A 15,914-nucleotide genomic window follows, 5' to 3' on the forward strand; every position below is an offset into this window, starting at 1 on the left:
TTAAGCTCTTTGAACCTGTTGGATGTCTTTGCAATTCCCATTAACTGCATGTTCCTTCTTTCCTTTAGGAGTGAGGGACAAACTCATTATGAAGAGTGATCTGGTTTTCTTTGTCTCTGTAATTAGCCTTGCCTTCCTGTCCCTGCCAAGATCTGGCTATGCTCAGCATATTGCAGAAGAATCCTGCTCTGTTCAGATTCTCGTCCCAGGCCTCAAAGGTAACAGTGATATCCCTTCCTTCCCAGTGTCTATGTAAGGTGCTCTCTTATTTGCTGGGGTGGCTTATATCAGCGGTAGTCAACCTGTGGTCCTCCAGATGTTCATGGACTACAATTCCCATGAGCCCCTACCAGCAAACGTTGGCAGGGACTCATGAGAATTGTAGTCCATGGACATCTGGAGGACCACAGGTTGACTACCCCTGGCTTTATACAATTGCTAGTTGTCTGGATCTTGCTCAGGTGTGCACTTAGTTCTGTGAAGTGCTGGTGTATTGCAAAAAGACAAGGATCCAGGGTCAAGGTACTGAAACAGCCACTGAAGGTACAGGCAGGACTATGGTGGGTTTTTAATGATCCTGAAGTGTCACTATTCAAGACTCCCCGTTCCTTCCTTCCTGTTCTATCCTATATGTGTTACTAGCTTCAAAACGGTCATGACATCAGAATTTCCATTACATTTTTATGTACTTTTTAAATAGAGACCAATTGTCTCCATATTCCACAAAGAGGTAAAACTTTTAATTAATTTTTACTGTATTATTATACAAACCTACTTTGGAGTGGTAGGCATACTGGTAGTTCTCCCTATCCCATTTCATTTTCCCATTGAACTGCGAAGGTTAGGCTAAAGCAGAGAGTCCGTGGACCCCCCAAGGTAGCGGTCCCCAACCTTCTTGTAGTCGGGGACCACCTCCGAGGGTGGGAGAGAGCCGGCGGCCCGGCTACAGCAGCTGCACGTAAAAATGCACGCGCAGTTGCTGTGCATGTGCGTTTTTGCCACTAGGTGGCGCTAACGCGCATGCGCAGAACAGCCGCACGTGCGCGTTTTCGCCAGCAGGGGCGCAAACACGCATGCGTGGCGGCTCCGCGCGTGCGCGTTTGCGTCGCTGGCGTGCCAGTGGCCGCACCTGCCTCTTCCCCCCCTCTCGCTGCGGGGGGGGGGTGGAAGGCAGGCGCGGCCGCTGGCGGCCCGGTACCATGGCCTTAGTGGCCTGGTACCGGGCCGCGGACCGGGGGTTGAAGACCCCTGCCCCAAGGGACTGTGGGAATTCTGAAGGGGATCCACAGGAGCTCTGGAGTGGCATGGTATGGGGGGGGGGGGTCTGTGCTATCTTCTCAGCTCCTATTCTTCTTTTCAGCCTACATGAGGCAGAGCTGTCGTAATAGTAAAGGCAGGGGGAGGGAGCAAAAGGAGTTCTATGGGTGTGGGTAGAAGAAGAGTTGGTTCTTATATGCCGCTTTTCTCCACCTGAAGGAGTCCCAAAGCGCCTTACAATTACCTTCCCTTTCCTCTCCCTACAACAGACACCCTGTGGGGTAGGTGAAGTGGTTAAGAACCCTGATATTACTGCTCGGTCAGAACACCTTTATCAGTGCTGTGACGAGCCCAAGGTCACCCAATTGGCTGCATGTGGAGGAGGAACAGGGAGTGAAATCAGGCTCGCCAAATTAGAAATCGGCGCTCCTAACCACTACACCCAGCTGGCTCCTAGTGAGTCACTTTGAGGGGCACAGCAGGGGGCGCAATCAGCTGACATAACTTCCAGGGTTCCTTGAAGTCTGAACAATTATTTCAGGCAATCTTCCACGGTCAAAAGGTTGAAAAAGGCTGGGCTAAGGGTGGATGTGATAGAGCAGTGATGCTCTGCATTCTTGGTGTTTGGGAGCAATAGTGGGAGGACTTCTGGAGTTTTGACCCTGCTGGTGAACTTCTTAATGGCATCTGGGTTTTGGCCACTGTGTTGGACTAGATGGGTCATTGGCCTGATCATTGCTTCTCTTGAGACTGTTTACGCACTGGGAACTTCGCTGCCCCAGCTCCCGTGCAGGAGCACAAATCAAGGGTGGATGAGGTGCACCGGGCCAAACGCTCCCCCGTGTGGGTGCAGGAAGATGTGGGGCAACCTGCCATGACTAAAAGTCCAGCCTGCAGCCCGGCATGAAGCCTCTAGTGCATAAACGGTCTTATGTTCTTAAGAGGTTGTGACAGGCTCAAGGTTCTCCAGTAAATATCAAGAGCTAAGTTGGGGGTTGAACTTGTAGTCTTCCAGATCCCAGGCTGACCACTACACTTTGAAAGCTTTTTGAGCTGAAAAGCCATTTGTGAATCCGTACATGAGCTATTGGCATGACTTTTAGTGCAAATTTTCTTTAAAAAGGTTTTCAACAGGAAAAATCAGGACAAATTTTGAAAACATCTAATTTCAGCAATTTACACTCTGTGGAATCTGGGTTGGGTTTCCTGGTTGTAGAATTTGAGTTACATTTCTCAGACGCCCTTTTCCTCTAATTTATTTCTGCAGGCTTGTTGCCTGTTCTAGAATTCTAAATATTGGCATTAACCTATTTTCAGTGCAATCCTTAGAACATTTTCCTTGAAGTAAACCCTCCTGAATAGGCTTCAGTATGAAACTGAGTAGACCTCCTTAGGACCTCTTAAGCGACTGTGTTGCCAGATGAATTGCTATGAATGTTGAGAAATGTGTCTTTAGGTCTCTGTTAAATCTTTGAGATATCCAGTTCTCTGCTTCATCCTCTGGTCTAGGGTTGCCAAATGAAGGGGGGAACGGGACCACTTTATGCTTCTTTGCCTTGAAAAGTGGGTTCATATGCAGAAATCGACAGTAGAAAAACATTACCTCCTAATATTTGCATGCCTTTCTGTTAAAGGCTCAGCTGTCTTTTGAGACACTGGCTACCCACAGGATGAAGCAAGACAAAACCAAGAACCTCTTTCAAGTATTCTTTCCCATCTTTTATTACTGAGGAGGTGTGTATGTGTGTGTCTGGGGAGGCCTTTAGTTGTCTATGGCCCATTCCGTATAAGTTAGGTAATGCAGTGTCAATGCATTTTAGAAGTAGGTTTTCCTGTTCTGGAAAGTGCATTATCCAATGTGTGCAGAATGGGTCCTGGTTCTCATACTTACTGGGGCTGGTTCTGGCACGCCTCTTCCCCTTGCATCAGGACATTTATAGGAGAATAATAAGACATGGATGAATACTGCAACTCTGGCCTTGAGGTCACTGTCCCCTTTTTTAAAAGCAAGAGAGAGTTGAGATAGGGATTGCTGGAATTAATTTGTTTGCCAAGTATTAGTTTTTGGAATAAAGATTATGGGAGAAATGGCCTTGTTGCTACGAAAATAATTGTGGCCACTTGTGTTATGGCATCTGCTAAATTGTTGTGAATTGAGTTTCACTCTCAAACTACTGCGGCGGCAGGGAGCAGTGGTGGCAAGCGGTGGCGGCTGCCGCAAGCAGTGGCAGGGGGTGCTGGGCACCAGCGGGCGGCGGGCGGCGGGCAACGGCAGAGCCATTCCAATGGCCACCTCCATGCTGCCCGACTGTTTTGTGCCTGTGCACGCTGCTGAATTTGGGGTCGCAAGGGAAGAGCGATTGAGAACCACTGCCTTAGTAGGTGATGAGAGAAATTCATGGAGGGTTAGGTTCACAGGTGGCTCTGGGCTGTGATGGCTAAGCAAAACCTACGTCTTCAGAAGCAGCTGCCAAGGGAGGCAGCATTCGGAGAAGAGCCTTGGAGCTCTTAAGTTTTAGAACCATCTGCCTAAAGCTTTGAGGAGAAGCCCACTTCTGCCTTTCTTTTTTGAAGGCTGCAGTCATTTTATTTATTTCATTAATGCCCCCCCCCCCATACACACACTCAGTGTCTTGGGGTGGCTAACAGCGTAAATAAATTACAACATGGGTATATTAAATGCCATTTTAAAACTATAAAATGTAAAGTATACACAATCAGTAAAACTAGCATTAATGACCCTCTAATCACCAATTGGCCATAATCATGGATCAGCCCAGTACTTATCAGGGCGGCTCCTGATGTAGGTGAAAAAAAGGGAGTATATGTATGGGTAGGGGGCTAGTTGCTTAATTATGCCCGCACTGGCCTCAACCAAAGGCTTGGCAGAAGAGCTGTTTTACAGGACCTGTAGAACAGCTGGAGTTCAAGGGCCTTGATCTCACTTGAGAGTTCATTCCACCAAGGCGGAGCCAGGGCCAGACACCCTTCCTTGAGCCCAGGGATCAAGAGCCTGTTGCTGTTGGCTGAGCATTATATCCTTTGGGCGATCCTTAAAATACATTGGACCAAGATTATGTATGGCCTTAAAGGTTAATATCAGCACCTTAAACCTGATTCAGAATTCAACTGGGAGCCAATGCAGCTGATGAAGAGCTGATGAGCCCATGAGGTCCCTTCCAACTCTATGATTCTATGATGTCATGTGGATTCCCCATTGTGTTTGAGTGACGGGTGCCAATGTTTGGTTGACATAGCATCTCATATGTATGACTTGCTATTTTACAGTGTGCTTGTATCTTTTTTGGTTGTCTAAGTACTGTATGCTGTTTTGAATGTTGGGGAAATTACATTTTGTATGGATAAGTTCCACCACCATCTCTCTGCACACCACACATATCATAAAATAGTTTTATGCCAGCAAATGCTTGTGTCATAATAAAGCTGTTTCTCTTTATGATGACACCGCAGAACACTTTTGGCATATCTGTGCTGCGGTGGAAACCATGAACCAATGTCTGGAGTCAGTAAACAGCCTGGACAAATAAAACCTGAGGGCAAATGAATATGATACTGGAGTTCTGTGACTGGAATTCCAGATATATAATTTGGCCTCCAAAAGGCTCCAATGGGATCAGAAATGGGGCACTGAAGAAGGGGCCTTTGAATACCCTGCTACATATGTGCATGCCATTTTCCCACTCTCTCTGAATGCCTGTAGCTGACACATGAATACATAAAGCAGACTTATCTGTTGACAAGCTACAGTGGATCCAGGTACCAGTTCCCAGTGCTGTTTGTTTGTTTGTTTATTTATTTATTTTTTATACCGCCCTTCCCTACGGCTCGGGCGGTTTACATAAAACATTTTTGAACATTCACATAGAACACTATCAAAATCAATATAACTGTATAAAAATAACAACAACATATCAACTGGAACAATTAGAACGGCACTTCAGCAATAACTTGACAATCCCTCAGTAGGTTCGGTCCCTCAGTCTGGGGGGCACCTGTAGATGTTATGGCTCAGTTGGCCCCACCAGATGCCTGGTGGAAGAGCTCCTTTTTGCAGGCCCTGCGGAATTGTGGAAGTTCTGGCAGGGCCCTGATCTCTTCGGGGAGCTCATTCCACCAGGTGGGGGCTGGGACCGAGAAGGCTCTGGCCCTTGTTGAGGCCCGACGTGCCTCTTTAGGGCCAGGGATCCATAGCCAGTTGGAGGTGGCGGAGTGTAGAGCTCTTCTGGGGGTATAGGCAGGGAGGTGGTCTGTCAGTAAATTTATGTAGTAAATGTTGGTGTACCAACCTCCAGGTGGTGGCTGGAGATCTGGAATTACAACTGATCTTCAGGCAACAGAGGTCAGTTCACCTGGAGAAAATGGCTGCTTTGGAAGATAGACTCTATGGCACTACACCCCATTGAAGTCCCTCCCCTTCCCAAACCCTGTCCATCCTCAGGCTCCAACCCCCAATTCTCCGTGTATTTCCACACTCGAAACTGGCACCCCTAGGTGAATGTGTATTGACTCTTTCCAAACAGATGTCGGCAGATGTCTTTGTTGGAAGAAGATGGTGAAAGGGAGTCATAGGATCAAAGCTGAGGGGAATAGTAGGATTCAATCCACTGTGTTAACTTTGGCATCTGAGTGAATGCATAGCATTTACCTACACAATGCTATACAGAATCCTACTAGGTTACCAATTCCTACAGTGAGGGTCATCCTGATGCTCAGTGGAAAAGAGCCTCTTAATCTTCATCCCTCCCAAAGTTGTTGAATGGCACTGAGAAGATGCAACCATAGTGGTAGGAGTGATGTTTTCCTTTGCCACCACTGCTACAGAATCAGCTTTCAGCTGAGCTTCAAACAATGGTCAATAAGAGTCATCCTAATTCCTCTTCCATTGTCTTCTCCCCTTCTGCCTCATTTCCCCATGTTCCCTGGCACCTCAGAAAGCAGATTTAGCACTAATTACAGGATACGATAATATCTAGAAGCATTTATGTTTCTACCTTCTTTTGAGTCTGTGTTCCATAAACTTACCAGGATTGTCAATAAAATCATCACTCATGTTGCAGAGTCTCTCAGAGCTATCAGGAAAGCATCATTAGTCTCTGGTCTAATTGGTCCTCTGTAGACTTGTGGAGTCCAAGAGCCAACCTAAACCTTCCTAGACTTCTTGATTGTGACAGAGGAACTGATGACATCTTCCCCAAACTCAATTTAGTATTGTTGTTAGTTGTGAAGTCGTGTCCCACCCATTGCGACCCCATGGACAATGATCCTCCAGACCTTCCTGTCCTCTACCATTCCCCAGAGTCCATTACCCAGGTTAGCATTAACCTGCCTGAAATAAGACACAAAATTAAATATGTGACATGTTGAGTGCGTCAAACAAAGTATCTCTTAATAATCTACCATATGTTAGCCAGGGCTGCTTTAGTATGAATGTTGAGCTCTGTGATTGAACATCGTGGGAGGGGGGTCCTCAACACCAAAAACCGCCCTGAGCCTTAGGGAAGGGGAGGGCAGTATATAAATACAATTTAAAAATATATATGAGACCACCTCTGTCAACTCTTATTGGGACAGCAGGGTTAGTAGTATGCTATCAAAATCTAAAGTCTATCCTCATTGCCTATCACCAGATAGTATGGCCAGCTTACGATGTCTACGTTATCGGCATACCTGTTGGTATAATCTTCCAACATTATATGTGAACTTGATGGAATAGTCAAAGAGGTGTTTTGGGACTTGGAAGGAAAAATGAAAAACAGAAGTAAATTGGCCCTCTATTATAACAGGATTTATAATACAGGTCATACTTAAGGAATGAAAGTGGTGATTGTTGGAGAACGAGGTAGACAGATGGAGGCATTAATCTTACTCTATTGATGCCTTTTTTGACCTTGAGGGGAAACTTAATTTCTTAGTTTCCTCATTCCTAAAATTCAAACATTCCGATCTAGATGAAGTGTGTGTGTGTGTGTGTGTGTATGTATGTATGTGTGTATATGTATATATATATGTATATATATGTGTATATATATGTGTGTATATGTATATATGTCTGTGTGTGTATGTATGTGTATATGCCATGTAAATGCTAAGGATGATGAACATTGTGCCATACAAGCCTTCCTGTTTAATGAGTTACAGAAATAATCTAATTTTTATCAAGTATAATCAAAAACACAGACATAAAACAAAAAAAAGGGAAAGCTTGAAGGGAGGGGAAACCCCAAATTTGTTCATGTTTCTGCATATCCTGCCTAATTAGAAGCAATAATCCTAATGAAGAGGGAGATTGATGAACAAATTAAGTGAAGCACAAAATGGACTGTGAAGGCCAAAGCTAATGTAAAATCTCTAAAAAAACATCAGTGCCTGATCTAAACTGTCAGGGGGCCAGCCAGTTAGTTTAGAGGAGCGGTAATGAGATTTAGAGTCCTTCATCTGTTGGCTGGAATCCAGCTCATGTCCTTAATTTCTGTGCAGACTTGAGTCATGGTTCTTTAGAGCATTTGGTCAGGGGAAGATGCACCGCAGTTAAAATTACTCTTTACAACCAAAGTCCAGTAGCACCTTTAAGACCAACAAAGATTTATGCAAGGCGTGAGCTTTCGAGTGCAAGCACCCTTCGTCAGACTATGATCTTCTTACATGACAGGGAATATATAGCAAAAATCAGTACATCAGTAGATTGTGTCATAACCAAATACAGCCAATGATAATCCTTTGTCAAAACAGCCAATCAATCCCCTAGAATTCAGTGTACTTTACAAAGAGAAACCAAAATGTTGCTATTGGGGATCAAAGGCTATCACCTGCCCATATGTTGCTTGCACCATCATTGGAATCTTTACAACCAGTAGGAGAGAGAGAGATTTCTGAATGTTAATGAGAGAATGAAAAGTGGAAATTTTGTCTTTCATGGGGCACTAGAACAAATAATGAAATTGGCAGATCATTCAGAACTGCCAAATATTTTTTTTTATCACACAATGCATAACTTACAGCAGACTTTCTCAATATTTTTACCACTGAGAAACCCATGAAACATTCTTCAGGCTTCAAGAAACCCCAGAAGTGACATGAACATGCAGAATATGATTGGGAAGCACATCCACTTTGGAGGCCCTCCCCTTCCCAACTCCTCCAGCCCATCTTTAGCCACGGGGGGGGGGGAGTGGAAGTCAATTTGACCATATGTGATCATATTATGATAAATGTTTAACAAATTAAAAAAAAAATGAATTCACTCCCACCCATTCAAGAAACCCTTCCAGGAACGTCATGAAACCCTAGCTGAGAAAGCCTGACTTATAGGATTTACTAGCATAGTATGCAGAGAGGACCGCTATTTTTTTTCTTTTTATTAAAAGGATTACATAAATGCATGAAATATGTCAATAGTCAAACTTTATTGCACTAGGCCATAGGCGACAGCAAGATCAGATAACAATAAAATTGTTCAAAACAATCACTATAAAAATTACACTTAACCCATACATTCCGCTCATTCGCCCACAGTATTTGCCACCAGGCCAGCTCAAATCTTTCTTGCGGCCAAAGCAAAGGTGGCAACCCTTTGTGTCACAAATGGGTCCCTATCAGAAAGCAAATACCTTAATTTATCATCAGCTGAAGAAAATGCCCCTGGAATAATTTTATTTAGAAATTTCTTCCTTGGATCTATGTAAAGTGGACATTCCAATAGATAGTGTGGCAGATCTTCAACTACTGGGTTCCCACAGATACATAGACGTTGTAAAAGAGGAATTTGAGCATATCTCCCAGTCATAACAGAAGAGGGCATTGACTGAAATCTCAAGGCTGAAAATGCACCCTCAGCTTTCTTACATTTATATTACCTAGATGCAGGGCTCTGCTGTGATCTTTTTTAAGGGTCTTAAACCACGGAGCACACCTGGACTGCACAATTAAAGATCTGTCAATTTTTTGCATCCTGGAGGAAAACCCACTTTTTAAGGCCTTTATTATTTCCTAATTCTGCTAATAAATCATCTGGGACAGTGTAATGTAAAATAATGTCATCTATGAAGGTAGAAGTTGGCCCTTTAACTTCTATGGCAGAGTTAAAGCACTGATGGCTAAAAGAGTTTGTAGTAGACAGTATATTTTTCTTCCATCATTTTAGCAGGGCTAGATGAGCGCGAGCTCTAAAAGAGGGAAGTCCAAGCTCTGCCCTCATCAAGGCAGCCGGGGCCCCTTTGGGAAGAGCTAAGACACGTCTCATGAAGGTGTTCTGAATGGATTCTAAGCCGCTGAGTGCTTGTTCCTTCCTGCCCCAAACTTTGAAATGTCAATATGTCTTATTCTCAACATGACTGTATGTATGGGGACTTAAATACAGCATGTACAGACAAGACAGATCTTGTACATACAAGCCCCAGGTTTGTAGAAAATTCAGAAATCTAAAACAGTACATTGCAGGATAACCCTCCGATAATAGAAGCAGCACATGTTTTGATAGGAAATCCTAATCCAAGAGGGTTTCTCCTTCAGGGTTCTTTCTGCATCGTCAATCCCAAGTACTGAATCTATTGGCCTTAGGTGGGGATCAATTGAGAGCGTGCCCAATGTACCTCCAGATTCCCTGCCAGCCCGGCTGGAGGAGGAGGCAGCCAGGATACTACAGTCCCCCAGGCAATTAGTTCTGGGGGACTTTAACGTCCCTGCCAAGCTACCATCCTCTAAAAATGGGTTGGACCTGGTGTCAGCCATGGTGACACTAGCACTCGCAATTTATTGTTGGCCCTACCCATGAGGCAGGCCACACCCTGGACCTCATTTTCAGCATGGTTTTGAAGGTGGATCTGGTCACGGCAAATGCTGTGCTATACTCAAATCACTGTACCCTGTAGGCTCAGCTAAAATTACCACTCTCTCCTCAGTTGGGAGCCAAGTGGATTTTAGCTCGCCTGAGGAGACTTATGGATCCAATTGGATTCCTGAATACTCTGTGGGACCCAATGCCTTCCAGCACTTTAAATGGTCTGGTCAGTGACTGGCACAACATAAAGTTGGCCACCCTTAATGAGATAGCTTACCCAATGTCCTCTCCACTCCTGTGTCAAGCCGAGCCCCTTGGTACACTGAGGAGCTTCACAAGAATAATAGAATCATAGAGTTGGAAGGGGCCACACAGGCCATCTAGTCCAACCCACTGCTCAACGCAGGATCAGCCCTAAGCATCCTAAAGCATCCAAGAAAAGTCTGTATCCAACCTTTGCTTGAAGACTGCCAGTGAGGGGGAGCTCACCACCTCCTTAGGCAGCCTATTCCACTGCTGAACTACTCTGACTGTGAATTTTTTTCCCCTGATATCTAGCCTATATCGTTGTACTTGGGGTTTAAACCCATTACTGCGTGTCCTCTCCTCCGCAGCCAACAGAAACAGAAGAAATGGATAGATTCAAATGGGTAGTCGTGTTGGTCTGAAGCAGCACAATAAAATCAGAGTCCAGCAGCACCTTTAAGACCAACAAAAATTTATTCAGAGCGTGAGCTTTTGAGTGACTGATGAAGAGTGCTTGCACTCGAAAGCTCACGCCTTGAATAAATCTTTGTTGGTCTTAAAGGTGCCACTGAACTCTGATTTTAAGAAGAAATGGAAACTGAGACGGCTAGAGTGAGTTTGGGGGAAGACTCACAACAAAGCCTTGAAAACATCTTATAGAATGCAGATGAAAGTCTTTGAGATCGCGGTGAAGTCAGTGAAATGCAACAGCCAATTGGATATCAGCTGTGAAGCATTTGTGAGTCATTTTGCAGATAAAATCTCAACACTCCGCTGTAACATCCCTCAAACCTTAGACACAGAAAGTGAACTAGAGGCCCCTTAGCTGTTTTTGGAGAGAACACTGAGAAACTTCAGACGACTCATGCTGACTGAAGTGGACAGAATGCTTACAGCAGCGAGACCAACCACATGCCCACTAGATCCTTGCCCATTATGGCTAATAATAACACCAGATATAAGGGGCCCCCTCCAGGAGATAATCAACTTCTCCCTTGGACTGGGAGAATTTCCAGAAGGGCTAAAAGAGGCAGTGGTTCGCCCGCTGCTGAAAAAAAATATCTGGACTTGCGAGAGCCTGACAACTATCAACCCATTTCACACCTAGCATTACTGGGAAAAATGGTAGAAAGGGCTGTCACACACCAAGGGCCGTTCCGCATTCGTCCAAAATAGCACAATGGTTACTAATTGAAATATCAGTATTCCTGGAAGAAGCTTCAGTCCTAGACCCATCTCAGGTTTCAGGCCTGGCCATGGGGGAGAAACAGTGTTAGTTGCCCTGATAGACGACCTCTGTCACTGGTTGGACCGAGGTGAGTTGGCGCTGCTTGTCTTATCAGACCTGTCAGCAGCATTTGACAAAGTTGACCATGAGTTTATAGCTCACTACCTCACCAGGGCAGCCCGTCAATAGCTGATCTCCTTTCTCTGGGGTCACAGACAGAGGGTAGAACTAGGATAGAGATCTTCAAGCCGCCACCAACTCACATGCAGAGTGCCGTAAGGAACGGGCCTCTCTCCAATCCTATTGTCAGAATCTGTAGATTGCTGCCATGATTTATTATATTGTTTTAACCTTTCTGTATTTATCTCAGCCTGAATTATTGCTTAGCCTGACTGTAGCCATTTTGTCTCTCTGTTTTGTAACCATAAACTATCTGAGAAGAAGTAACACTGGCCTCTCCAAGGCCAGAACTGTCTGTTATCTTTGTTGGCCACAGGCCTAGAGGGCACCTGGAATTACTTTCTGTTTTGGGTAACGCTGTGAGAAGAGTTTTGGGCGGGAAAAGGCTGAGGGTAAAAGACCTGTATTTTGAATTGGTCGTTAGTCCTGAAGATCTGTAAGAAATAAACTCTTTCTTATTCAACAAAGAGGTGTTTCAAATCTGTCTTCCTGACACCTATTTAACATATTCATGCGACCTCTTGCCCAACTGGTACTGAAGTTCGGGATGGGTTGTCACCACTATGCAGATGATACCTAGCGCTTCCTACTGATGGATAACTGCCCTGATTCTCTCCCAGAAGCATTAGCCAGTTGCCTGGACGCAGTGATGAGGTGGCTCAAGCAGAGTCGTCTGAAGCTGAATCCTCCAAAGACAGAGGTCCTGTGGCTGGACAGGAAGGGTCTGAGGAAGCACGTCTCCCTAACCTGGACAGTGTGCAGCTATCAGTGACTCACTCTGCCAGGAACCTGGGCATGATTCTGGGTGTTTCCCTCTCGATGGAGGCCCAGGTCACAAGAGTAGCATGGCTGGCCTTCTACTACTTTCACCAAGCCAAACTACTAGCGCCCTACTTGGCCCCAGAACACCTAGCCACAGTGATCCACATAACGGTCACCTCCAGGCTAGACTTCTGTAACTCGCTCTATGCAGGCCTACCCTTAACTTTGATCCAGAAATTGCAATGGGTTCAGAATGTGGTGGCCAGGGTCTTCACAGGAACATAATGGAGTTCCCACATCTGGCCCGTCCTCCAACAACTGTGCTGGTTACCAGTTGAATTCCAGATCAGGCTAAAGGAACTGGCAATTACCTTCAAGATCATATGTGGTCTAGGCCCAGTGTAATTGAAAGACCACCTCTCTACCTACGTCCCTCAAAGAGCTCTGTGCTCTGCCACCTCCAACCAGCTAGTGATTCCTGGCTCCAAGGAAGTCTGCTTGACCTCAACGAGGGCAAGAGCCTTCTCTGTCCTGGCCCCCACCTGGTAGAATGAGCTCCCAGAGGAGATCAGGGCCCTAATGGAACGAAAACAGTTCTGCAGGGCCTGCAAAAGGGAGCTCCACCAGGCATTTGGTTGAGGTCAACCAAAACTAAATAACATCTACTGGGCCCCAAACCTCCCTCCCTTGAACCCATGCAACCCATTCACTATGTTGAATGTTATTTTCTCTGTTTATTGTTGTTATTACTGTTACCTTTCATTCATTATAATCAGTGTGTTTGATGTATTATTCTGTTAGTTATATGTGAACTGCCCTGAATCTTAAAGGATGAAGGTATACAAATGTAATTAAAAAAATAAATTAAGCTTTAGTTAACAAATTTCTGCTCAATGGCCATTGCTAGGCAGCTACAATAGTGTTGCCTGCCTTCAAGCTTTGGTTTCTGCCCATAAAAGGCAGGAGGGGGAGGGCCTTTCTAGGGTTATTTCAGCCCTTGAGAGAGAAATCATTGGGGCCAGGCCTGGCAACTTGATAACATTCTACCACCATACTTGAATCACTCACCTAAGCCTGGCGACTTGCTACTGTTCAACAGCAGCCACCCCACAAAAGCTAGTGTGATGGTTAGAGTTATAGACTAGGGTTTCAGAGCCCCAGGTTTGAATCCCCACTCTGCCAATGAAGATTTCTGGGTGACCTCTGGCCACACATTCTCATCGTAACCTACCTCTAAGGGTTGCTGTGAGGATACGCTGCAGTGAGGGGCAGTAAATAAATTAAATTAATAAATAAATAAAAAGTGGAGAAGAAAATGATGTAAGCTGTTTTTTGGAGCCATGGTGGGAAAACATGGCGTATAAATAAAATAAGCACCAGATTTCTAAATGTTGAATGCAGAGACCAAATAAAGAGGGGCTGCCATTTCAAGTCCCCTTGTGAGGAGCAGAAGCATTGCTGAATTCTGGCTTTTCTGGATCCTTGCTCTTCTGTTTCAAGATCTATATACTTCTGAAAGGACAGAGTTAACGACTGTGGTGCTGATCCTAACATTCACTACAAATTGATATGCTTATCTAAGCAGAGGATTTTATTTTATTTTTCCCAATAAAATAGGGGAACCTGGAGAAAAGGGAGAGAAAGGAGCACCGGGCCGCCCAGGAAGAGTGGGACCTCCAGGAGAAAGAGGTAAGTTTTTAAAAACTATATAATTTAATATACTCCAGTGATGAGTGGTTGCTAATAATACCTTATATCAGAGTCCCCAGTGCAGTTCCTACCAATGCCTTTCCTTGAGCCCGTGGTGTTTTTAGAAAGTGGGCAGGAGATTTTGACCAGCAAGGCAGATTTCTTTTAATGTTGCTTTGTCAGCAGCTGTCACAAAACCCAAGCATCCTCACTGTGGGACTGAAATAAAGCTACAGGAGCCATTTTCTAGCCAGCTCCATGGCTGCCATTTTGTGGCTGCAACAAGTACCGTGTCAGAATTTCAGAAGTGCCCATGGGCTTATAAAGTTTGGGGAACCGTGTCATATATAAAGCTTTCAGGCAGTATTTTATATATGTAGGCTTGTAGGCCAGTTGAAACTCCAGTATAATTACTAGGCATTTTAAATGCAAGATGTACAGCAAAGTTGCAAGCAATTTGTTACAGCGTGTTTTATTTGGAACAGCTTGTTTGGCTATCCTGGTTGTGTTTCTACTGAGATTGGCAGTGACGGGCCCAAGAATATACAAAGCCATATGTCACTTTGATTTACTACTGTTTGTTCCCTTAGTGGTTAAAAATAAGCTGTGGTACAGTGAACATAAGAGAGAAGAGGGGGGAAACCAGGATACTCTTGGAGTATCCTAATTTTGGAGCCTCTAGGATGCTGGCTGCCACCACTCCATATATTGTCCCTCAGTGCTGAAACAACTTTTGGGGGCTCCCTCTAGATCAGGGGTGGCCAAACTGTGACTCTACAGATGTCCATGGACTACAATTCCCACGAGCCCCTCAGGGGCTGAAGCAGAGTACAAATCTTTGCAAACCTTTTGTGGCTAGAGTCTAGCCGCTAGACTGCAGGCAGGCAGTTGTTAGATCTGTGGTGCACACATGCTTCCCCAAAAGGCCTCGCCACTGCTGCCATCACCATCTCCCCTGCATGCACGCATGCACACACACACACACACACACACACACACACACACACACGCATCCCTGTAACGTGCGTGTGGGGGAGAGGGGGCGGCGGCAGTGAGGCCTTGTAGGGAAGTGTGTATGTTTGCAGGGGGAGGTGGTGGTGAGGCCTAGTGGGGAAGTGTGTATGTGTGCAGGGGGAGGTGGTGGTGAGGCCTAGTGGGGAAGTGTGTATGTGTGCAGGGGGAGGTGGCGGCGGCAGCAAGGCCTCGTGGGGAATGTGCGCAGGGGGAGGTGGCGGCAGCGGCCACACTTCAGAAATGCTCATGAAGGAAGAGTGTCAAGGCAAGTAGGGAAGGTTGAGTGGCAGGTGGACAGACCAGCAGGGTGGTGGTGGTAAGAAGGGGACTGGAGATTATTTAGGACTGGAGATAAAGATGGCGGTTGAACTACTGCAGGGGTGGGAATTCCCTCGCCCTGCTGGGGTTTTTTTGTGTGCTGTGTCTTGCGTGGCAATATAGGTTTCAATATTTTTAAAAAATTTGTGCTTGGGGGAACCTTTGGAGGCACACAAACCTCTGACTGGTTGCCTCCATTGATTGACAGGTGGAGGAGCGCTGACTAAAAGAGTGCGTTGCTCTCACGGGTGCCCTTTTCACCGCCAGTGAGGAGGAAAGGCAAGACGTGGCAGCAGAATGTGGAGGGGAGGAATGGCTGAATTTACTGTCATGCAATTGCGGGTAGGAGACATCACGTGATTTTGCCCCATGTGCAGAAGTGGTACATGAATTGGGCTCTGGCCTCACAATATATACGCGAGT

General features: G+C 45.5%; 1 protein-coding gene across 2 annotated transcripts in view; it reads left to right on the forward strand.

Annotated features, from left to right (window-relative positions):
• COLEC11 (collectin subfamily member 11) overlaps nucleotides 1-15,914 on the forward strand; it is a 38,842-nt gene that overhangs the window by 5,143 nt on the left and 17,785 nt on the right. For both annotated transcript variants that reach the window (XM_077310201.1, XM_077310208.1), the window contains exons 2-3: nucleotides 69-218; nucleotides 14,088-14,159. In XM_077310201.1, the coding sequence (XP_077166316.1) occupies nucleotides 89-218; nucleotides 14,088-14,159 (202 nt within the window). In that variant the 5' untranslated portion in view covers nucleotides 69-88. The remainder of the gene's footprint in view (nucleotides 1-68; nucleotides 219-14,087; nucleotides 14,160-15,914) is intronic.

This window comes from Paroedura picta, chromosome 1 (assembly GCF_049243985.1).
Source record: "Paroedura picta isolate Pp20150507F chromosome 1, Ppicta_v3.0, whole genome shotgun sequence".
Taxonomy (NCBI): domain Eukaryota; kingdom Metazoa; phylum Chordata; class Lepidosauria; order Squamata; family Gekkonidae; genus Paroedura; species Paroedura picta.